The sequence below is a fragment of the Cervus elaphus genome, chromosome 9, assembly GCF_910594005.1.
Source record: "Cervus elaphus chromosome 9, mCerEla1.1, whole genome shotgun sequence".
NCBI lineage: Eukaryota > Metazoa > Chordata > Mammalia > Artiodactyla > Cervidae > Cervus > Cervus elaphus.
The window spans coordinates 15,484,701-15,508,481 of NC_057823.1; the positions used below are offsets into that span (position 1 = coordinate 15,484,701).

Here is a 23,781-nt window from a genome sequence, read left to right on the forward strand (position 1 = left end):
GTTTTTTTTTTTTTTTTCTGTTAAACAATGATTTTTATTGCTTTAGTACAATAGACAAATTTATGCAACCAGGGCAGAAGCTGTGGATGACTCGTATTTCCAATTGGGGGGCAGGACTCGTTTGGTCTTGTAGTATCGAGCCAACCGGTGAATACGGCTCTCAATCAGAATCAGACGGAATTTAGCATCTTTATCCTTTCTGTTCCTCTCCAGATGCTTTCGAACAGCAACAGCTTTTCTCAAGATTTTGTTGCCTGTCACAAAACGTACTTGTGCAACACCATGAGAGTCTCTCAGGATCACACCGATCTGGGAGGGAGTCAGGCCTTTCTTGGCCAGTTTGTAGATCTGCTCCTTCACGTCGTCAGAAGTGAGCTTCAGCCAGGTGGGGACGCTGCGGCGGTAGGGCAGAGCCGACTGGGACAAGCCCTTCCCGGGAGCGTGCATGCGACCCATGATGGCGGCGGTGTGGTAGCAAAAGGCTAGCTCTGAGTTTTTATGAACTTTTATAAATACATATAAAGCTTTTATACTTATATATAGATAGGTAGATAAGAAAGAAAATAACACAAATGCCTTTGTATGCTAGGAGAATATTAAACTCTCCTGAACTTCAAGTGTTCAACTTTTTTCCCCACCACTCTGAGATTCTTTCTAGGAAGAACTGAAGGACTGGGGCAGAAGGACATGGGCCACAACAGGCCTTTTTTGCAACCCTGTCTGAACACCCACTAGGGCTGCACCTCTCCTCGTTTCATCACATAACAAGGAGTGAAGTGAGAGGGCTCCCAGGTCTGTCTTTGAGTCTAAGTCAGCTTCCTCGAACAGATCTTTGGAAATACTGTGGTTCTGAAACCTAAAGGTGTATCTCAAGTGGAATTTGCTGGGGACATCCTCATTCAAATGCATCACCATCAGTTCCCTCCATGGCCATCCACAAACCATTTCCAAGTTATTGTTTCCCAAATCAGGCCTACTTAGGCCTGCTTACTTCAAAACATCTTTAGAAACCAAAGCCTATTCCACTCTGAAAAACTGACCTGAGGTAACAGCAGGGGCAGAGTGACAGAAACATTCATCAGAACCCATGTCATGGGCATATCCCATTGACCACAGAGACCACAGGCACTGCATATTATCAGATCCACCTGCTTACTTATTTACGCAACACTTTGAAAGGGGACACAAATAGCTCTAGTATTTTTTCTTTTAAAAAAAGTTTTATTTAAATATTTATTTGGCTGCATCAGGTCTTAGTTGTAGCATGTACATATCTCAGAAAATGGATGTCAGTTAGTGGTGGTCTTGAGGATACTTGACCGGAAGGAAAAAATGTAGAAAATGGGCTGGAAGATAGTATACCTGAAGCTCCTATGCATTTGGCTCTCTTTAAATATGGTGACTGTGAAATCTGACTAATACCTTCCTTGTTTCTGCCTTCCAAATCTCTGGCAAGTCACACTATTGGTGGACTCTAACAGGAACCATAAAGAGGATGAGTTCTGGAAAATCTAATTCCTAACATTACCTACAGAGAGGATAGCTCTATCCTCTAGCTTTAGATTTTGTTGCCCCACCATAAGCCTCTCTTCTTTTTTATTTATTTACTTGGCTGCACTGGGTCTCAGTTGGAGCATAGGGGATCTTCATTGCATTATGTGGGATGTTTCATTGAGGTACACAGGCTCAGCTGCTCCACAGCATGTGGGTTCTTAGTTCCCTGCGAAGGGATCAAACCCAGGTCCCCTGCACTGCGAGGAAGATTCTTAACCACTAGACCACCAGGGAAGTTCCTAGGCCACTCTTCTTAATTCCAAGTCTATTCACCAAATTATAGTCAGAAGGAAAGATACAAAGCAAGATATAAATATGAAAATAATTATTCACATAGAAACTATATTCATTTATAAGTGAGGCATACACAAATATTTATTGAACAGTTTATTAGCATAGAAAATGTTAAAAGGCTCTTATACTCTTCACTCCAACAAAAGAGCTTGGTAAGAAAGAGAAATATATATATTGGACTAGAGATATCCGAGAACTGCCATAAGGCTGTTAGGAAAATCCAAATACCAAACTGTCATTTCTCAGTGGCCCCTTAACACAGAGCAAATCAAACATTATAAAATAATTTTTACCTAATTGAATTATTAGGCATTTACTCTGATTCACCTATGATCCAACTGGCTTCAAAAAGAAAAAATAAAACTGATTTAAAGAAAAAGCTCTATCTATTAATTTTATGTACCACTGTGGAAACATGACTTACAGAGTCATCTCCCCTCATATTCATTTCTGAGAGTAATTACTAGAAATCCACTGTCCAATAGTGCACTTTAAGAAAGAGGATTGATAAACACAATGTATTTCCAACTTTAATAACTTTTTCCTGTTACACATAGATTAATTTTCATCAAGCTTTCTCATATTACTTATATTTCTTTCCAATGTGAGTTTTCACATGTAAAGATGTGGGCTCATTGAAATCTTTCCAAAACTGTTTAACTCAGGGGTTTTTGTCCAGTGAGTCCTTTCATTCTTTTGGAATTGGAATGACTGAAAGTCTTCTGACATTTTTTTACATTATACAGTATCTCTCCAGTGTGCACTCTCTTCAAATGGTTTGTGACAAATGAAGGCTTTACCATACTCCCTCCACTCTGATCTTTTTCAAGTCATCAAAAATAAATAAAAACCTCTGGTAACATCTGAAGGCTTTTCCATATCCCTTACAGTCACAGGGTTTCTTTTCAGTATGAATTCTTTCATGCATTTCTAAGGAGGTATAATTTTTGCAGGACTTCCCACATGGTTTACAAGGTTTCTATTCTATGGGAATCCTTTCATGTGTTTGCAAACTTTGAAAATATCTTAAGGTTTTCCCACCTTGTTTACACTGATAGGTTTTTCTCTCCAGTGTGGCTTCTTTAACATTTTCAAAGTGAAGTTGGTTGACTAAAGGCTTCTCTATATTCCTTATTCATAAAATTTCTCAGTGTGAATTCGTTTGTGCTTTTGGAAGGAAGTGTAATATCTGAAAGCTCTGCTGCACTGTGAGCATTCATAGGGTTTCTCTCCAGTGTGCAGTCTCATGTGTACTCTCAAGGTTTGGTGATGGGAGAGGGCTTTCCCACATTCCTTGCATTCGTAGGGTTTCTCTCCAGTGTGAGTTCTTCCATGTGACTGTAAGGAATTGTAATGACTGAAGGCTTTACCACATTGTTTGCATTCGAAGGGTTTCCCTCCAGTATGAATTTGTTTGTGTTTGTGAAAGGAAGGGTAATATCTGAAAGCTTTACCACATTGTTTACATTCATAGGGTTTCTCTCCAGTGTGCAGCCGCATGTGTATTTTTAAGGTTTGCTGATGGGAGAGGGTTTTCCCACATTCCTTGCATTCATAGGGCTTCTCTCCAGTATGAGTTCTTCTGTGTGACTGTAAGGAATTGTAGTAATTGAAAGCTTTACCACATTGTTCACATTCATAGGGTTTCTCTCCAGTGTGAATCCTTTGATGTATTCGAAAGGAACTAGGAGAAATGAAGGCTCTCTCACATTCCTGACATTTATAAGGTCCATCGCCAGTGTGAGTGATCATGTGTGCTCGAAGGCTTGAGAGACCTCTGAAGGTTCTCCCACACTCCTTACATTCATAAGGCTTTTCTCCAGTATGAATTCTTTCATGTTTCCGAAAAGAACTAGGACAACTGAAGGCTTTACCACACTGCTTACATTCATAGGGTTTCTCACCTGTGTGAGTCCTTTGATGTGTTCTAAAAGTATGGTAGTATCTAAGGAATTTTCCACATTGCTTACACTGATAGGGTTTCTTTTCACTGTGGGTTGTTTCATGTGTTCGCAATGAAGAGGAACAATTAAAAGCTTTCCCACACTCCTTACATGTATATGAAGCATTTCCAGTGTGTGTTACCATGTGTCTTCGAAACCCTGTGCTCCACATGAAGGCCTCCCCACATTCCTTACATTCATAGGGTTTTTCTCCTGTGTGGATTCTTTCATGTGCTTGAAAGGATGCACGGGAATGGAATGCTTTCCCACATTCCTCACATTTATATTTTTTCTCTCGATTGTGATTTTTCTCATGGGTCTCCAAAAATTGGAGATAGCCAAAGGCTTTACCACATTCCTTACATCTATATGGCTTCTCTCCATATTTCTGATACTCTGGTGGTTTACGTTCAGTGTGATATCTCATATGTCTCTTAAGGGATGAATGACGTGTAAACACTTTTCCACATACACTGCATTCACGTGGTTTCAATCTATTAGTTTTCTTGCTCAGATTGAGGTTTGGAATAATGCTGACGTTTTCTCCACACTGACTACCCTCTTTACTTTCACAGAGTCTTTCAACTACATGACTTCTGTGGGAAACAAACAAGCAAACAAACAAGGAGTACATTATTAATGAGTTCTTTATTAACAATTTTATACTTAGTAGGACATTTGAAGTACATTTTTTATCACTTATAGCAATAGTGTAGGTTTTATGCCTTGTCTGAATGGTTTCAAGTTTAATATAAGAAATGCTCTTGCAATCATCAAAGCAGTGACAATTCATATAGAGAATTTATTTAAAGTGTTGAACTATTTTGTAAACACTGAACATCTATGTCACATAAGTAATTTTGGTGAAAATTTTCCAAGAATAACTAAATTTGGAGCACTAGTTATTTCATCCTTTTAAAATTTCATAACGTAACAGAATACTCAGGAGTTACTATATTATATTGTGGGTACGACTTACCTTAATTTTCTCCCCTGATTTTTGTACTGATCTTCAATGTCATGATCTTCCCATTTTTCTCCTAAATTGCAGATCAAGGAAAATGATTCCAAAATATTATTAGTTATAGAAAAATGACTAGATTCTATATCCACTGTTGGCTGTGGCCTTGCCTAGTTTTATTTAACAATATTCTGCATTTCCACATTTAATATCTTGGAACAATGAGTAAGAAACACTTATTGTTACTAATTAACAAAGTAAAGGCAAATTGTCATCCTCACCTATTGAGATCAGGTTCCTCAAGGTTTCCCGCATCACATCTCTATAGAGCTTCTTCTGTGAAGGATCCAGGAAAGCCCACTCTTCCAGGGTGAAGTTCACAGCCACATCCTCAAAGGTCACTGAATCCTAAAGCATCCCAAATGTGTGCATAGGAGGATGTGTGAGACTAACAGCCCTGGACATCTATACACCATTTATATGAAGACTCATTTTATGTATGAGCCTGTCACCTCCAAACATTTATTCTCTGGCTTGATTATGAGAAACATACTCTCTGTCCACACTTACTTCCTTGTAAGTTTAACAGCATCATGAAAACATGCAAATTATTTACACAGTTTATTGTGATCTCATCAGATATTATTTCTGTCTCATCGCAGGGTCCAAGCATGTTGGGAAATGACAGAAATGCTACACATATGAAACAAATATTATCATTTTAAGATCATGGATTCCTTGTGAGGAAAACTTCCCTCTCCCTTATTACCCACTATTAACAGCACTCTATGAGGCAGAGGGTGAAATTTGCATAAAACTTTACTAAGTAAAAACATAGTGAAGAACTAGAAACTTTTACTTCTATCCCTATCACCAAACATGAGTGTCTAGGACAAGTAGAAATCCAGCTTTTAATAAGATTCAACTGGCCATTTAGTCCTGAAGTTCCAGGTTTTTAGAAGTAGTATAGTGATAACAGCTGGTAGAATGAAAATATCCTGACTACCAGGACGTATTGCTTTTAACTTGTGTAATATTTACCACAGGCTCAGCTCTCCCTTTCTCTCTCTGATTTTATGGACTCGAAGTTACTTGGTATTTAGAAGTCAGATACCAGGAAGAAGATGTCACAACTTAGACCACAAATTCCCTATACTCATGCCCCTTGGGGCTGCTCAGAGGCACACAAAGTCACACAAAGTGGGATAATATGCCAGAAGCACTCTTTATGGCAGAACCGGAACACTGTGCCCTGTGCTTTGCTGACCTTGAGTAACAGGTTAAGAGGTGCAGACTGCAAGTGTGTTCATTGAAAATCACAATGGATTCATAGCAATTTGACCTTAAAATATAATGAAGGATTCAGCAGTGCTTTCCTCCAAACAACCCTAAAATTTGTTTTCAAACTGCAAGAAGAAGTGGTTTCAAAACCAGCCATTCTAGAGGCTGTTCTCCCAAGTTCTCTAATTCTCAAACACTCCTATCTGATCTACAGAAGTATGATGGCTTGACCACTGAACATATGAATCCCTTCGCTGATGACAGCACACAGTGCCAATAGTGTATGAAAGGGTTTACTTCCCATAATTGAGGTCTCCGCGAAAAGTAAGGCCTACTTCTCCAGCAGTCAGGAAATGCCTTAAGAGAGAAAGGAGCCTGGACTTCTTTTAAAAATTAGGGGGTAGGTTTGGGTTCACACACAGGAACAGGATCTTATGAGGGCTTAATGTCTTGTTACTGCCAATAGAGAGGAGCACCAAAGGCACTCCTATCACTATGTAGAGGTGTGGGTCAGACAGAAGTGAGGGGAAGGGCCCTGCATACCCTACCTTCTCTCTGAGGAATCCGGAGTTTTTCTCCGGTGCACGTAAGGCAGAATCTTCCTGACACCAGTGTGGATTTTAAACACTGGTGAGTCTGAAAGGACCACAGGTTCTTCTGCAGCTTTTCTCCTAGCATTTGCCGGCCCCGAGCCTTGACTGATTTGAATACTGTTTCTCCCTGTGCCATTTCCCCTCCCACTTCCACTTCCTGCCTTCCACTGCCCTTGTATGAACGGAGTTTTGTAATTCTAGCTGTTGTATTTTGTGGACCTGTTATTTTTGTTTTTCTGTGAAGCACAAATAGTAGATGTGGGAGGTAAAGGAGACTCCACTGCTCTCCTCACTCCCTTTATAGCCAGCCATCACTGTCTTGTTTCTTGGAACTAAAGTTAGATTTTGGTCTCTTGCTCCACTGCCAAAAAAAAAACCACAAGAGATGGGACAGGAGGAAAGACCTCACAGCCAGATCTGCCGGGTTTGAGGAACGATTTTCTTTCTTCCTCATAAAGAGGAAAAAGCTTTCTCCACTGGTACATTTAAAGTTCCCCCAACAATAGGGAGGTACCAATTTTGGATAAGTGCCACTGCAACACGGAATGCTCAGAGAACCTGAACTTTGATTTATTTATTTATTTTTAGAACCTGAACTTTTTTTTTTTTTTTTGAACCTGAACTTTTAAACTCTGGAGGTCTAAACTTGACTGTTGGCCACTGCTGAGTCTGGTGTTTCAAAGGAATACTGGGTGCTGCAAATAGGAACTGAAGGGGTAAACTTATAAAACCCATTAAACCTATGGGGAAAAAAAAAGAGAAATGGGTGGGGGAAATGAGACTTTATTTTTATTTATTTATTTTTTTTTTGAGACTTTAAAGTTAACAGCAGTCAACCATCAAAAACGGGAGTCAGAGAACTCTAGTTTTGGGTCTGGTATTTAAGGGACTTGGGGGACTTCCCTGGTGGTCCAGTGGTTAGCAATTCTTCGCCTTGCAGTACAGGGGATGCAGATTGGATCACTGGTCAGTGTCTAAGATCCCACATGTCTTGGAGCAGCTAGGCCTGTGTGCCACAACTACTGAGCCGAGGTGCCATAACCAGAGAGAGTCCAAGCACTGCAACAAAAGATCCTGCCCGACACAATAAAGATTTTGTGTGCAGTGACTAAGATCTGAGGTAACCTAAATAAATAAATATTTTAAAGAACTTGGATGCCATTCCCAACTTCATAGAAAAAACGTGAAAACATTTGAAATCAATAACTCTTCTTATATCCATCAGAGCATTGAAGTCACAGGAAAACCACAGTTTTCAAAATTGAGAAAGAGAAAATAAAGATACAAGGCCTGGGGACTTCCTTGGTGGTCCAGTGGTTGGGAATCCACTTTGCAATGCAGGGGTTCAAGAGCTGGATCCCTGGTCGGGAACTAGGATCCTACATGCTTCAGAGCAGCTAAGCCATGCACAGTAGCTGGAGGGCCCACTTGCCACAACTACTGAAGCCTGCCCACTATGTAGCCTGAAGGCCACAATTAGCCTGTGTGCCACACCTGGAGAATTTGTGTGCTGAAGCAATGGATCCCAACTAAGACCCAATGGAGCCAAAACCAAACAAATATTTTAAAAAAGTCATTTACGGCAAACCACAAATGCAGCAAGTTCAGAAAACACTCTATAAAATAGAGTCTGGCTGCCAGTACAGGAGGCACTATTGAACCTGTGTACCAGAGCGTAAGAACTGCAACTACTGAGCACACAAGCCACAACTACTAAAGTCCGGGCACCTTGGACTCTGTGCTCCGAGACGAGAGAAACCCCCGCTCGCCACCACTAGAGAAAGCCTGCACAGCAACAAAGACCCAGCACAGCCAAAACCAAATAAATAAAAAGAAAATTATAAAAAAAGAAAATGCACACCCAAGTATTTCATATTGACATGGAAGAAAGAATATATTGAAAAGATGTAGAAGAAACACCTTAGTTTATTTACTTTAAGTATAGTTGACTTACAACACTGTGTTAATTTCTGCTGTATGGCAAAGTGAATCAGTTATACATATACATTTCTTTGCATATTCCTTTCCATTCTGGTTGATTGGAAAGTGAAAGTTGCTCAGTTGGGTCCGACTTTTTGCAACCCCACGGACTATACAGTCCATGGAATTCTCCAGGCCAGAATACTGGAGTGGGTAGCCTTTCCCTTCCCCAGGGGATCTTCCCAACCCAGGGACCGAACCCAGGTCTCCCACATTGCAGGCGGATTCTTTACCAGCTGAGCCACAATGGCTGATTACAGGATACTGAATACAGTTCACTGTGCTATAGAGCAGGATCTTGCTGTTTGCCCATTCTATATGTAATAGCTTGCATCTGCTAATCCCTAACTCCCAATGCATCTGTCTCCAATCTCTCTCCACCTTGGCAATCACAAGTCTGTTCTCTGTATCCATGAGTCTGTTTCTGTTTCATAGGTAAGTTCACTTGTGTCATATTTTAGATTCCATATGTAAGTAATATCATATGATATTTGTCTTTTTCTTTCTGACTTACTTTACTCAGTATGATAACCTCTAGGTCCATCCATGTTGCTGCAAATGGCATTATTTATTCTTTCTTTATGACTGAATAGTATTGCATTGTGTGTGTGTATACATTTGTGCCTCCATACTGTTCTCCATAGAGGCTGCACCAATTTACATTCCTAGCAACAGCACAGGAAGATTCCCAGTTCTCCACATCCTCTCTAGCACTTTTTATTTGTAGTCTCTTTAATGATGGTCATTCTGACTGGTATGAGGTGGTACCTAACTGCAGTTTTGATTTTCACAGAGAAAAAAAGATTTGAATTAAATCAGACGTGTTTTCAGAAACCATACAAGGAAGAAGAGAGTGGACTGAAATGCTTGCTATATAGGCATACTTCATTTTATTGTGTTTCACAGTAGTTTGTGGAAACCCTACATTGTCAGATGATGGTTAATATTTTTTAGCAATAAAGCTATATAAATTGCTTTTTAGACATAATGCTACTGCATACTTAATAAGCTATGATACAGTTTTTTAATATGCACTGGGAAACCAAATAATGAGTATGATTTACTTTATTGCAGTGGTCCTGAACAGAACCCCCAATTTGAGGTATCCTTGTATTTCAAGTTTTGAAAGAAAAAAACACTCTTCTACTTTTCAAATCCCAAAGGTAATCCTTTGAAAATATTAATTTAGTAAAATGATAAACAGCCAGTCAAGACAATGAAGAAGGAAAACAGAAATTACTAACTCAGAAATAAAAGGAGAAATAAGCATGAGAAAGGATTTGACACCAACCAATATCCATTTATGATAAGAAACAATGCTCACTATTTGCTGAGCAAGTTTAACAAATGTACCACGGTCAAATAAGAAATAAAAAACAATGTAGTGCAAACTGTGGATGCAGAGGGGTTATGTATACTTTCTGATACATTTCTCTATACTTTCTGATCAATTTTCCTATAAACTTAAAACTGCCCTAAAAAAACTAAAGTGTACTAGAAAAAAACAAAGATGAAGCAAAAGTCATTACCCCTGATGACTGACCGATGACGGAAACAGGATACCTTTCATCCAACTGATTTGCATTTATTCAGTAAGGCAGCATGGTGCTCCATGAGCCTAAGACAGGTAAGAGAGGTGAAACTTCCACTGAATGCCCTGTTGGACAGAACTGCACAGCATATTCAGAGAAGCGTCATGGTTACTACCAACATCTCCAGAACTCTCATGTGGATGAGAAGTGTCCTGGCAAGACCGTGAATAGTGCACATAGTACATGTACAGAAGAGAGTTACCTTGTGACTTCCCTGGTGGTCCAGCGGTTAAGAATCTGCCGAGCAATGTGTGGGACATGAGCCCAATTCCTGGTCACGGAACTAAGATCCCACACACCTACTGAGCCTACACATCACAAAGAAAGATCCCACCTGATGCCATGAAGATCCCATGTGCTGCAACTAAGACCCAATACAGCCCAAAATAAATATATATATATTTAAAAGGTATTACCTTGATTTATATTTTGGGTTATCTATTGAGTTCAGAGGTTCTTAAAGTTCTTTTTATTACAAAGGGGGCAACTCTTAGACAAGTGTCCAAGAATCTGTGAATACAAGTAGATAAGGCCAGTTTTGGATCAGTATCAAGATAACTGCCTGATGTTTGGGTAGCTGTGTGACCCTGGGGTTTGGATTTTTTTTATCAGGGATATCATAAACAAGGGATGCAGAGCACCAACTCTCTTCAGAACTTGTCCTGCAGGAATGCATATTGTCTTCCTTACAGTCTTGCATATACCCCAGAACTGAGCCTTCAATTAACCCCAGGAAAGACTCCATCTGGGAGAATGGGGACCTTTCCCAACACTGCAGCAACTTTTAAGGGAATGAGTAAAAGAGGCCTCCTTCTGCAGGAGACTCAGGTGAGGACAGATGTGACATCATCATGTCACATGAAGGTGTTGGTAGGCATGCTGACCCGATGGGGTGCTGTTTCCAAGGTCACAGGCATCATGAGCAGCTTAGCAGAGGATCACATGCTCAGTGCTTGCTGCTGCTGCTGCTGCTAAGTCGCTTCAGTCATGTCCGACTTTGTGCGACCCCACAGACGACAGCCCGCTAGGCTCCTCTGTCCCTGGGATTCTCCAGGCAAGAACACTGGAGTGGGTTGCCATTTCCCTCTCCAATGCATGAAAGTGAAAAGTGAAAGTGAAGCCTCTCAGTCGGGTCCAACTCTTAGCAACCCCATGGACTGCAGCCTACCAGGCTCCTCCATCCATGGGATTTTCCAGGCAAGAGTACTGGAGTGGGGTGCCATTGCCTTCTCCTGCTTAGTGCTATGTTCTTGAAAAATGCAAGTCTGTGTGCCTAATGCACAGTGAGGCCAAACAATACTAAAACACTGGAGTTTGGAACAGAGAAAAGTTTATTACAGAGCTATGCAAAGAGATGGGTGGCTCAAGAACCTCAAAGTTACTAAAAGCTTTCAGCAAAGCTCTTTTATAAGAAAGGTGAGGGAAAGGCCTGATTAGTTGTTGCAAACTTGTTGGTGTCAGATCCTTTGTTCCTGAAGTTACATCAGGATCAGGCAACAATGTTCTTGTAAATCTCTACCAAATGAATGTTATTCTTTCTTCTGACAAGAAAGGGCAAGGTCCCAAGGCAAAGCTTTCACCCTCTGGGGTCCTGGTCCTGGCTAAGAGGAGGTAGCTCTCACTTGGCAGCTTGGGGCCAGGTTCCCAGGCTGCCCAAATGTCATCACTGAGGGAGCCAGGCACCGAACCCAATAGCCCTTAGGCTGCCCAAACAGTGGGGAGACCAGGTCCCACAGACTGTGACCCAGGCAGACTGCCACTGCTACTATTAGGTCACAGAGGCAAGAGGCGGGAGAGGTTCACTGTTGCCTCAAGGCCTGGGCCAAGACTAGCTTTAGTGAGTAGCTTTAGTGAGAGCTCTGGAGCCCCACCAAATAGATTCGAGGGATTAGATCTGATAGACAGACAGATAGATCTTCTGCCTGAAGAACTACGGATGGAGGTTCATAACACTGTACAAGAGGTGGTGATCAAAAGCATTGCCAAAAAAAGAAATGCAAGAAGGCAAAATGGTTTTTGGAGGAGGCCTTACAAATATCTGAGAAAAAGAAAGAAGCAAAAGGCAAGGAGAAAAAGAAAGATATATCCATCTGAATGTAGATTTCCAAAGGATAACAAAGAGAGATAAGAAAGCCTTCCTAAGTGAACAATGCAAAGAAACAGAGGAAAACAATAATGGGAAAGACTAGAGATCTCTTCAAGAAAATTAGAGAACAAGGGAACATTTCATGCAAAGACGGGCACAGTAAAGGACAGACATGGTATGGACCTAACAGAAGCAGAAGATATCAGGAAGAGGTGGCAAGAATACACAGAAGAACTATACAAAAAAGATCTTAATGACTCGGATAACCACGATGGTGTGATCACTCATCTAGAGCCAGACATCTTGGAGTGTGAAGCCAAGCGGGCCTTAGGAAGCATCACTATGGACAAAGCTAGTGGAGTTGATGGAATTCCAGGTAAGCTATTTCAAATCCTAAAAGGTGATGCTGTGAAAGTGCGGCACCCAATCTGCCAGCAAATTTGGCAAACTCAGCAGTGGCCACAGGACTGGAAAAGGTCAGTTTTCATTCCAACACCAAAGAAGGGCAATGTCAAAGAATGCTCAAACTACCACACAATTGCACTCATTTCACATGCTAGCAAAATAATGCTCAAAATTCTCCTAATTAGGCTTTAACAGTATGTGAACCAAGAACTTTCAGATGTTCAATCTGGATTTAGAAAAGGCAGAGGAACCAGCAATCAAACTGCCAACATCCATTGTATTATAGAAAAAGAATTCCAAAAAAACATCTGGTTCACTGACTATGCTAAAGCTTTAGTCTGTGTGGATCACAACAATCTGTGGAAAATTCTTAAGGAGATGTGAATACCAGACCATGTTACCTGCCTCCTGAGAAACCTGTGTGCAGGTCAAGAAGCAACAGTTAGCACCAGACACGGAAAAACGGACTGGTTCAAAACTGGGAAAGGAATACATCAAGGGTGTATATTGTCACCCTGCTTATTTAACATACATGCAGAGTATATCATACCAGGGGAGATGAAGCACAAGCTGTAATTAAGATTGCCGGGAGAAATATCAATAACCTCAGATATGCAGATGATATCACCCTTATGGTAGAAAGAGAAGAGGAACTAAAGAGGCTCTTGATGAAGGTGAAAGTGAAAAAGGTGGCTTAAAACTCAACATGCAAAAAACTACGATCACGGAATCCGGTCCTATCACTTCATGGCAAATAGATGGGTAAACAATCACAACAGTGACAGACTTCATTTTTTTGGGCTCCAAAATCAATGCAGATGGTGACTACAGCCATGAAATTAAAAGACTCTTGCTCCTTGGAAGAAAAGTTATGACAAATCTAGACAGCATATTAAAAAGCACAGACATTACTTTGTCAGCAAAGGTCCATCTAGTCAAAGCTATGATTTTTCCAGTAGTCATGTATGGATGTGAGAGTTGAACCACAAAGAAGGCTGAGCACTGAAGAACTGATGCTTTTGAACTGTGGTGTTGGGGAAGACTCTTGAGAGTCTCTTGGACTGCAGATCCAACTAGTCTATCCTAAAGGAAATCAGTCCTGAACATTCACAGGAAGGACTGATGCTGAAGCTGAAACTCCAATACTTTGGACACCTGACGCAAAGAACTGACTCATTAGAAAAGACCCTGATGCTGGGAAAGATTGAAGGCAGGAGAAGTGGATGACAGAGGACGAGATGGTTCATGGCATCACTGACCCAATGGACATGAGTTTGAGCAAGCTCCAGGAGTTGGTGATGGACCGGTAAGCCTGGCATACTGCGGTCCATGGCGTTGCAAACAGTTGGACACGACTGAGGGACTGAAAAACAACTGGGGCCCCACAGGACACATCCTCCAGCCTGTTCCCTGGGCCCCAGCTCACCTGCTGGCCCAAGGCCCAGTGAGCTGAAGGGCTTCCAGGAGAAGGCCAGGATCCACCTCTTACCTCACTCTCCATCTGATGGCCACCATACCACAGACTGATGGCTGAATCCCTTCCCTTTAAGTTAGTTGCTGAGTCACATTCCACTCTTTGTGACTCCATGGACTGTAGCCCGCCAGCCTCCTCTGTCCATGGAATTCTTCAGGCAAGAATGCTGGGTGAGTAGCCATTCCCTTCTCCAGGGGCTCTTCCTCACCCAGGGATCCAACCCAGGTCTCCTACATTGCAGGTAGATTCTTTAGATTTCATCTGAGTCACCAGGGAAGCCTGAATTCCTTCCCCAGTGGTCCCTTATTGACTGTTACTTGTGGGCAGGGCCCACTGCAGTACTGACCAATAACTGAGCAGGACTCCTAATGGTTGCTCATCCACAATTGGTTGCTTGTAGGTGAGGCCCACTGAGGCACCAACCAAATGCTGAGCAGAACCGTTGCCTGGTAACAGGGTGAGCAGTAATGACAAGCACAGCAATGGCTGTGTGTTCACTGCTTTCTATTACACTTGTGAGAATCTCAGTTTCAAGAAAGCCTAGTACATGGTGATAATTGTACTTCTAAGGCAGTTCTTTGCACCAGAAGCCTATAGACAGCTTAAGGCCATCATGGGTCACTGTACGAGGCATAAGAAGAGGCCACTGTATCCTCTATACTGAGGGAGACTCCAAGGGAACTAACAGGGGTGCCTGTTGTATGGTCATTTAAACACAGTCCAGAGCCTTCTGTAGTAGGGGTGCTCTCAAGGTGGGGGCCAATTTCCAAGTAATAGCAAAAATGGGCTCAAGTAAAATTCCTAAATAAGGAATATGTTGTCTCCCCAACACCAAAAGAACCTACTAGGCCTTGTGGGTGCTGAGAATGACTACAAATATTTCTTCACATTGTAAAGGAGGGAGCAGTTGATAACTGAAAAACATACAGAAACTTAACTAAGGGCCTCACATTGCGTGGGTTAATGGCCCATACACTTTTTGTGAGATCCTTTTTTCCATATTTGTGTATTCTGAATGAAAATGAAATGATTGGGATGGGGAATATGTGTAACTCTATGGCTGATTCATATCAATGTATGACAAAACCCACTGAAATATTGTGAAGTAATTAGCCTCCAACTAATAAAAAAAAAAAGAAAGAAAATGAAATGAATATACTCAGAGGAAGATGTCCTTAGTGTGATGTCATACCTGTGTTCCTGAAGCAAAGTGCATGCAGTTCAAATCTTCCTGCAGAGACTGTGGGATGGCAAAAGTGCTGAGGTTCTCTGAGGGTAACCAGATAAAGATGTCCCTTCAGAGGGGAAGGCCTCTGCAGCTGAGAGAATGTTGAAATAGATACTCAACAGAACAGACTTATCAAGTCTGTGAGAGCAAGATGTTTACTGAGTGGATGAAGTAAGTAATATCCACAGTGATAGGGACTAGGAATAGGGGCTAATTTGATGTAACCACAGCTCAAGGTTGTTGTAATCCACTATGAGGTATCATTCATTCTTTCCAGGTTTAAGGACAGATCAAATAAGGCTATTAAAGGAGAAAATTGGGGGGTATCACTTCTCCTTTAATACGTTTCTTTATAATGTTTTTCAATATAATTCAATGTCAAGGTCCGTGTGTGGGTTGGAAAAGAATTTTCAGACATGAGGCACAATGAGAGGGAAATAAAGTTTATTAGAGTGGGAGACACTGTTAGAACAGCAGGCCAGCTCAGGGGAGAACCAACGTTGAACAGGGGTCCTTAGTATACTTTTATACCCAGGGTACAAGGAGTGGGATAGGGGTCTTGCAGGTCATTTGCTGATTGGATGAGGTACATATCCTGGGTGGGGTAAGAGTAAGGCAAATACCTTCTCCTTGTGAGGTAGGAGGGAAAACAGTTTATATTGCTCAGGAGGACCTGAAATCCGTTAATAGTTACAACATGGAGGAGGGAAGAACAATGAGCAACTGGCTTTTCTGTCCCTGCATTCCAGGACCCTCCTTGGTTTTATTTGCTCTTTTGTCCTTGTGTTACCACACTCAAGGCCCTGTTTAAAACTTAAAATCAGGCCATATTAATGAATTTAACTGTTGGGTAATGTCTGTGGAGTCTTATTTTGTCTTGCCAATTTGGAAGTAGATGACAATTTAATTTTATTTAATGAATCATGGGTTCAGAGCTTCCCTGCTCACTATGGGATATTTTGGGACAATGAGTGATACAACCATGAGAAATTTAGGCAATAAGAGAGTTCTGCTGCTGAAGGCAAAGTATACTTGTTTGTCCTTTATACTCTATTCAGTCATTCCCCTGAGATGATGAGGTAAACTGCTTAAATTTAGTGGGATCCCCACAAATACCTGCAATTTGAAACTGAGTTTAATTACATGAAATTTCATGAATTAGAGTGCGGTATACAGGAGATGTTAATATTAAACTCGTATTACAGAGGACCAAAAGTCAGGCAGGCCCCTTCTATCTTTTTGCTATGGAAATTCTTCTAGTATATTTTGGATTTACAATTGAATGAAACTGTAGTCCTTTCTTTCAGTACCTTTTTTTCTCTGGTTCTCTCCCTCCAGTCTTTTTTTGTTTGGTATTTTAGGTCACTGAATATACTCTGGGGGAGAGAGTGTCCCTTCTACCCTAGCATTGATAATTGTTTTCCTCTAGAGAGCCTCACACCAGTGCCATCAGGGTCAGAGGCCTCCTTCATGACAACTGGTTACGTTATAGAAGTTAAGTACCCCAGGCTTAAACTGGTTTAAATTAACCCCTTTTCTGTGCCACAGTGAGGCTATAGGTGTTGCCCACCTAACTCAGAGGGTCAGCATCTTTGTTGCAGGTGCTTCTAGCAGGTGCAGCAACAGCAGAGGTACTGAAGGGTCCTGGGGAGCCCTCTGGTATTAGGAATGGACTCAGCCTGCCACCTACTGGCTGCCTTTACTCTCGCCTCTCTTTCTCTCTGAAATCATCTTTGCAGAGAGATCATCTGAGGGGTTCGCCTCACTCACAGGGTATAATCAGCCAAGTAACCCCCGAAGATCCCTCCCCTCCAAGGCCTGGGTGAACCCAGCCCCAGTCACACCTGCACTAACACACAGACAGGTTCCATCCAAGCCCTGGACTAAGGATCACTAGGAGGGTCCCATCCTCATTCTGCTCCCACAGGAGACACTGTCAGCTGGTGCCCTCTGTATATAGAACCCAGGTTTGGTGGGGTCAATAATGCCACCCAGGGCACAAGCCACCGGCAGCCCACAGAGCAGGAGCCCCCAGGCTTTCTTATCAGCCTGTCCAGGTAAGAAGGACTAGGGGAAATGGGAGCGGTGAGGCTCTTCTTTCAGTACTAGTCAAACATCAAGCATGTGGAACCTGACTACTCATTACAAGAACCAAAGCCAGGTAAGAAAAACATGCATCTGCACTGGCTTGTTTCCATATAAAGAAACATCAACAGGATGATCAAGAAGCAATCAGAACCGGATATTTGTGCATGGGTGGAGTAAGAGCACAGGGGTGGAGGAGGACATGCAGGCTAAGAGTCGTAAGCTAGTTTCCCATTTTAGAAATATTTTTAACCTTCACATGCATTATTTAAAATCAGCAGAAAAACTGATATACATCTTATTTTCCTATGCTTAACATTATTTTAAATTAATTTTTGCTTTTTAAAATTAATGTTAACTTTTCTACATAGGAAACCATTCCAAGATTTAACCCTTTAAATGCTAACAAATATAAAACTGCATACCATAAAAGATTTACAAATCCCCTTCTAACTAAAAGGACAAGAACATTATAGTTTGTCCCTCCACTATATTTCATACTGGGGATATTTTCAGGAACGAGTGGCATAATATAAAATATTAGGGGTTTGGAATTAAACCCAGAAATAGACTTAAAAGATGTATATAAGCTTTAAAGTGTTTTCTTCATATCAACAAAAATATAAATTCAATGGCTTTTTCCTCACATTCATTAAAACAATAATTCATTTGCTTTAGGAACAGCATGGCCTTCTAAATGTCTAGGGACAGGAGGGCATTATGTTAAGTGAAATAAGTCAGACAGAGAAAGATAAATACTTTATGACATCACTTACATGTGGAATCTAAGAAACACAACAAACTAGTCAATATTACAAAAAAGAAGCAGATTCATAGATACAGAAAATAAACTAGTGGTTACGGGGTTGATGGGGGCAATGCAAGTGTAGGGAAGTGGGAGTCACAAACAATTTGGTTGTAAGACAGGGTACAGGGATATATTGTACATCATGGGGAATATAGCCAGTATTTTGTAGTAACTGTAAATGGAGTATAACCTTTAAAAATTGTACAATAAAAATTTTTTTTAATGGAAAAAACATTTGAGCACTTAAACACACCCATCTCACACTGAGGCTCTTTGCCTTAATGGAACAAAATTCTAGTTGGTTCCAGAATTTTCTTGCTTTACTCACATAGTATCTCTCAATTAACTTACACATTAAAAGCCCCAAAGCTAATGGAAACTAGAATCAAAGGACTGCAACGTTTAGCTAAGAAAGAAACATATATTTGAAATGACTGATTTTGAGATTCCAGTATTTATGTGAAATTTTAACAATTTTTGAGAAGTGCCTGGAAATTGTATTGGCTTATTAAATAAACTTCCTTATGGTAGAATTGTAGAGTTTTTCATGCACTGGAACTCTACCCGCCTTTCACACACACACACACACCCCCTCCCTGATGCAATAAACCTGGAGAACTTGCAGGAGGAAACTCATTTTACACACACACACACACATACACACACACACATACACACACACACACCCTCCCTGATGCAATAAACCTGGAGAACTTGCAGGAGGAAACTCATTTTAAAAGGAGAAATGGTAAAGTTCTTTTTAAACTTTTTATGTTGGGGTATAAGCTGATTAACAATTTGTGATAGTTTCAGGTGAACAGTGAAGGGACTCAGCCATACGTAGACATGTATCCATCAGGAGAAATTAAATAGTTTAAAAAGCATATTAGGAACTTCCCTGGCAGACCAGTGGTTAAGACTCCACACTTCCAATGCAGGGGGTATGGGTTTGATCCCTAGTCCAGGAACTAAGATCCCCCAGGCCATGTGGTGTGGCCAAAAAAAATTAATTTAAAAAAGGACATATTAATTTTATAAAATAATTTATTCTGCTATAAATCACCATTAAAAAGCAGTGCTTTAATTTTTTAAAAAATTAATTAATCTATTTTAATTGGAGGCTAATTACTTTACAATATTGTAGTGACTTTTGCCATGAATCAGCCACAGGTGCACATGTGTTCCCCATCCAAAATCCCCCTCCCACCTCCCTTCCCATCCCATCTCCCAGGGTCATCCCAGTGCGCCAGCCCTGAGCACCCTGTCTCGTGCATTGAACCTGGACCAGCGATCCACTTCATGTATGATAATATACACGTTTCAATGCTACCCTCTCAAATCATCCCACCCTTGCCTTTTCCCACAGAGTCCAAAAGACTGTTCTTTATATCTGTGTCTCTTTTGCTGTCTCGCATATAGAGTAAAAAAAACAGTGTTTTAATTTGGTATGCAACACTTTTGGATTAAAAATTGTCATGAAAGTAATTAACAAAAAACAAAGAGAAAATACTGGAATAAAAACAGATAAGTAGCCTTCTTGCTACAGTTCAGAAGAAAAACCCACTTTCAGAAAGATGACCAAATTCCCAGACTTGGGGTCCAAGATACAGTTCCTAGAGCAAGTTAGTCACTGGAGGAGGGTAGGGACAGTTGAGGAGCCACAAGAATGATTTCTGCACTCTACACGCTCTCCTGTGTCCCTAAAACATGGAAGCACAGACTCTACTAGGTTTTAGTCTCACAAGTGAGGAAACTCTACGTCTGATTCAGTTTAAGATGCTGACCCAAATTCATAAACCCTTTGTCCACAACACAGAAGACAAGATCATAACAGCCTCTTTCAATGTGCGTACATTACACTAAGTGTACCTACACTGTGAACGCAAAACTGAAGTTCCGAGTTTTGTGTCCAGTGTCCAACTTTTTTGTGACCCCATGGACTGTAGACTGAAAGGCTCCTCTGTCTATGGGGTTCTCCAGGCAAGAATACTGGAGTGGGTTGCCATTTCCTTCTCTAGGGGCTCTTCCCAATTCAGGGATTGAACTCTCACAGGAAAGTTTTAGGCCTCCAACCTCAGAAATGAAATCAGTCCTCACCACTGTGTGCAGGTACATTCTCAGCTTTCCAGGGCTCTGTAGCGTCTCTCAGTATAAAGTCTCCTTCCATTGTGGGTGTGAACATGTAAGACCTGCCGGAGCGGGGGGGTGGGTGTTGCCCCCCAACAAGAATAACTGGGTCTGCAGATCGTTCTCTTTACAGGAGCCTTGGCATGGATCATTGACTATAGGCCTCTGCTCTGCACTGGAGTATCTTTAGAACACTCTTGATATTTTAATGGATACAAACTTAGTGTTTGAACAATCCAGCAACACAATTTAAACCTATCATTTACGTGGAAAGGAGGAAAGAAAACTGTAGAGCATTTTCACTGGTTCAACCAGAAAACCTGAAATATTTACTCCTTTCAGGAGAAAAAAAAAAAAGATGTCAGTCAGTGATTATTTCTACAGTGAGAAATCGGTCTGTAAATAATTAATCACACCTGAACACTTGGTCTGGACGTCTAAGCAGACACCACACAACCAGAGAATTTCATCTGAAATTACCTGAAAGTAAAGAATAGTCCTGAGAAACTTGCTACACATGCTCCAGGGGAGAAAAAAACAGCAGAACAAAACTTTTTAAATGAAATGTGATCCTGGAATTTTTTTTTTTCCCTAAAATTCACCTCTTTTGCCTCTTGGGAAATATTTTATACTATCTTTTAAGCTGTATTGATTAAATGCATTTTACTCTGATTGAAAAATAGCGTTTAAATATGTGAATAAATCTTTTAAAGGCGACAATCTTTAAATCTTTAAAGTAGGGCCAACCCTGACAGGACACATGACCCAGGCAAGTTTTAAAAGGAACCTCCACGAAGTAGATGTCTGTGCCCAGAAAAGAGTGTGGGAGGAGAGGCACCAAACTGTTGAACAAAGTAGTTTCAAGTGGTTATTTTTTGCTTTCTTCTAGTGGAAAACAGCCACAGACAAAAAAATGGAAAAAAGAGCCATCCAAGGCTCTGGGAGGAAAATGATAAACAGTTAAAACACTGCGTCTGTTTGAAACGCAGCACGGAGGACAAAGCGTTGATAATGATGCTGTGAATGTGAGAGGGAATTTGGCCTTGGGGATGTAGGGTGAACTCCGAAAATTTAGGGAACTCACTACCAGCCCTAGGAAGAGCTAAGCTTGAGCGGACAGGGGCGTAGACTTGAGACTCTTGGTACTCAAATAACTGGAAAACTGAAGAGAGAACGGGAGCCCCCTGGGAAAAAGTCAGGGAATGGGGACCCCACACACCAGAGCTCCTCCCACGCACGAACCACGGAGACCGAGTCACGAGGGTCCCCTGACAATCCTCCCCGGGGGTCACAACACATTCTGAGGCGGACGCGGGGCTGCGGGGTCGGGGCCGAAGTCGGGGCGCGCAGTGACTGGACAGGACGCCCGGGGTCCTGGCTGCCGGCCCCGCCCCCCACGCGACCCGACGGAGGAGACTGAGGTCCGAGCAACGCCCCTCGGGTCCGCAGGCTCCGGGGTTGACAGCGGGGAGGCCCGACACCACCACAGCTGGTTCGGCTTCACTCCAACCAACGCCGCCTCCCCTCTCGCTCCAACTCTGCACCCGGGTAACGCACACTCACCATTTCTAGGTTTCCTGGGTCTCCCTGAGTCCTTCCTACGACTCTCACAGCAGGTCACAACAAGACAGACTCTGAGGCAGTGCCGCCAGCGTCTCTGAGAGGTGGGAAAGCGGATCGCTAGCCGAGCCTGCGGGAGTGAAAACGGAGCCAAAGCGGTGCGTCGCCCCACCTACCTGCCCAAGCGGCGCCCCTGATTGGACAGTTCTCAAAGCCCCACCTCCTAGTACTTGAGTGACAGCTGGAGCGGAGGACTTCTGTCTCTAGGGAACTAGCTTCCGCGGACCTCTCCCAACAGGCGCCCAGATCCGCGCTGAGGACAGTGGGTGGAGCAGAAAACTGACCCAGCCCGACGCGGTTAATTAGAAACGAGTTTTTTGCAAGCCTGGGGCAGCCAATCTCGTATTCACCCAGCTCTTTGTGCACATGTGAGGGCAGGGAATTTCTCACTGAGTTTCCAAAAACAGAGCATGAGGGTGACATGGCTGTTCTCTTGCTCTGTGCAACCCCTGCTCTACCGGTACACCTACTCACAGGACTGCTCCTCCCTCTATATCTTAGAGCCCAGGCACTGAGTTGACCCAGGCTACTGATTGTTCTGCTCTTTCCATCAGACTATCTCCACTTGCGCACTTCGTCAAAGGGGTGTTGAGGGGTGTATGCCTCTGCTGGTTTCCTTGACAACCGATGAGCCAATTTGAGGTCAGTTTTTCTCTGTAGCTGGTTATTCCCACCCAATTTTCTGTATAACCTTTCCTGCCTGACATCTGACCCTCTTGCTTCAGATGTGTTAGATTCCCTATCCGTTAAAGCATTGATGCCTCTGTCGCTGAATTCAGACTCTTTCTTTGGTCTTGGCAATTATTGAGCTTGCAAACCTGCAGGATGCAGTCCAACACCCCAAGACAGGGCCACGCTGTAACAAAAGGGTCTTACTGTTGCAGGGAGAAGCCAATTCTGACTCCGTGTTGGAACTGTTTCTTTGACGTGTTTTTTGTTGCTTTTATTATTAAAATCATACGGAATAGTCTGCCTCAGAGGACCCTGCACCTCTACCTGTTAAACTAAAGGGTCTTAGTTCTTACGTCTTAGAGACAAAATCTGACCCTCCCCATCTGTGAATAATTACAACAAAAAGAAGAGTTTAACACATCCCTTCCAAAGGCTGGCCCTTCCTGGAGATGTTTTACTGAAGACTAAAGACCCTTTTTACTTTACTTCCTCTTTACATCTCCCTCCTGTTCTGCCTTTTGACTTTAATTCATCATTGCTTTTCTCTGACTCTATAAAAAGAACCTGGCATCCAGACCCCGGACAAGATACTTTCAGACATTAGTCTGCCATCTTCTTGGTCAGCCAGCTTTCCCAATTAAGTCATATTCCTTGCCTGAACACCTTGTCTCTCAGATTCATTGGCCTGGCATGTGGCGAGCAGAGTGAGCTTGGACTCTATAACATTATATCCTCTAGGGGTCAAGGAGTTAAGGGTGAATTTAAGGTATTTTCTTGATCACCAAAGCAGAGAGCTTTAAGTAAAGTGAAATCTTATTTAAGCAAGAGGGAGAGCAGGTAGGCATGTGAGGAGCTGCTGTTCTGGGTTTCTTTTGAAGCTTGTAATTAGAATCATATAAATGAAGGGATGGACTATTACTGGGGAAGGAGGAGTTTGGGGGTCATCTTCCCTGATTTTCATCCCAGCTCCACTTTCTCGAGGGAAAGAGGGATTTTCATCCTCATTTAGCTTAGATCAGAAATGTCTGGGTGTTGCAGAAACCAGTACCCGAGAAACCAAGCACCACACTTGGAGAGT

General features: G+C 42.1%; 3 protein-coding genes across 3 annotated transcripts in view; all 3 read right to left on the minus strand.

Annotated features, from left to right (window-relative positions):
• Positions 1 to 22,083, minus strand: part of LOC122699430 (zinc finger protein 791-like) — a 62,742-nt gene extending 40,659 nt beyond the window's left edge. The window contains exon 1 of the mRNA XM_043911361.1: positions 21,975 to 22,083. The gene's annotated coding sequence lies outside the window, so the exon portion shown is untranslated. The remainder of the gene's footprint in view (positions 1 to 21,974) is intronic.
• LOC122699435 (40S ribosomal protein S13-like) lies at positions 7 to 498 on the minus strand. The gene has a single exon (XM_043911373.1). The coding sequence runs from the start codon at positions 454 to 456 to the stop codon at positions 61 to 63; it is 396 nt and encodes a 131-aa protein (XP_043767308.1). The 5' UTR covers positions 457 to 498; the 3' UTR covers positions 7 to 60.
• On the minus strand, positions 486 to 22,100 carry LOC122699431 (zinc finger protein 709-like). The gene is made up of 4 exons (XM_043911367.1): positions 21,975 to 22,100; positions 5,034 to 5,160; positions 4,771 to 4,831; positions 486 to 4,387 (listed from the first exon to the last, which is right to left on the minus strand). The coding sequence occupies exons 1-4, from the start codon at positions 21,975 to 21,977 to the stop codon at positions 2,980 to 2,982; spliced, it is 1,599 nt and encodes a 532-aa protein (XP_043767302.1). The 5' UTR covers positions 21,978 to 22,100; the 3' UTR covers positions 486 to 2,979.
• Between the last annotated feature and the right edge of the window lie 1,681 nt (positions 22,101 to 23,781).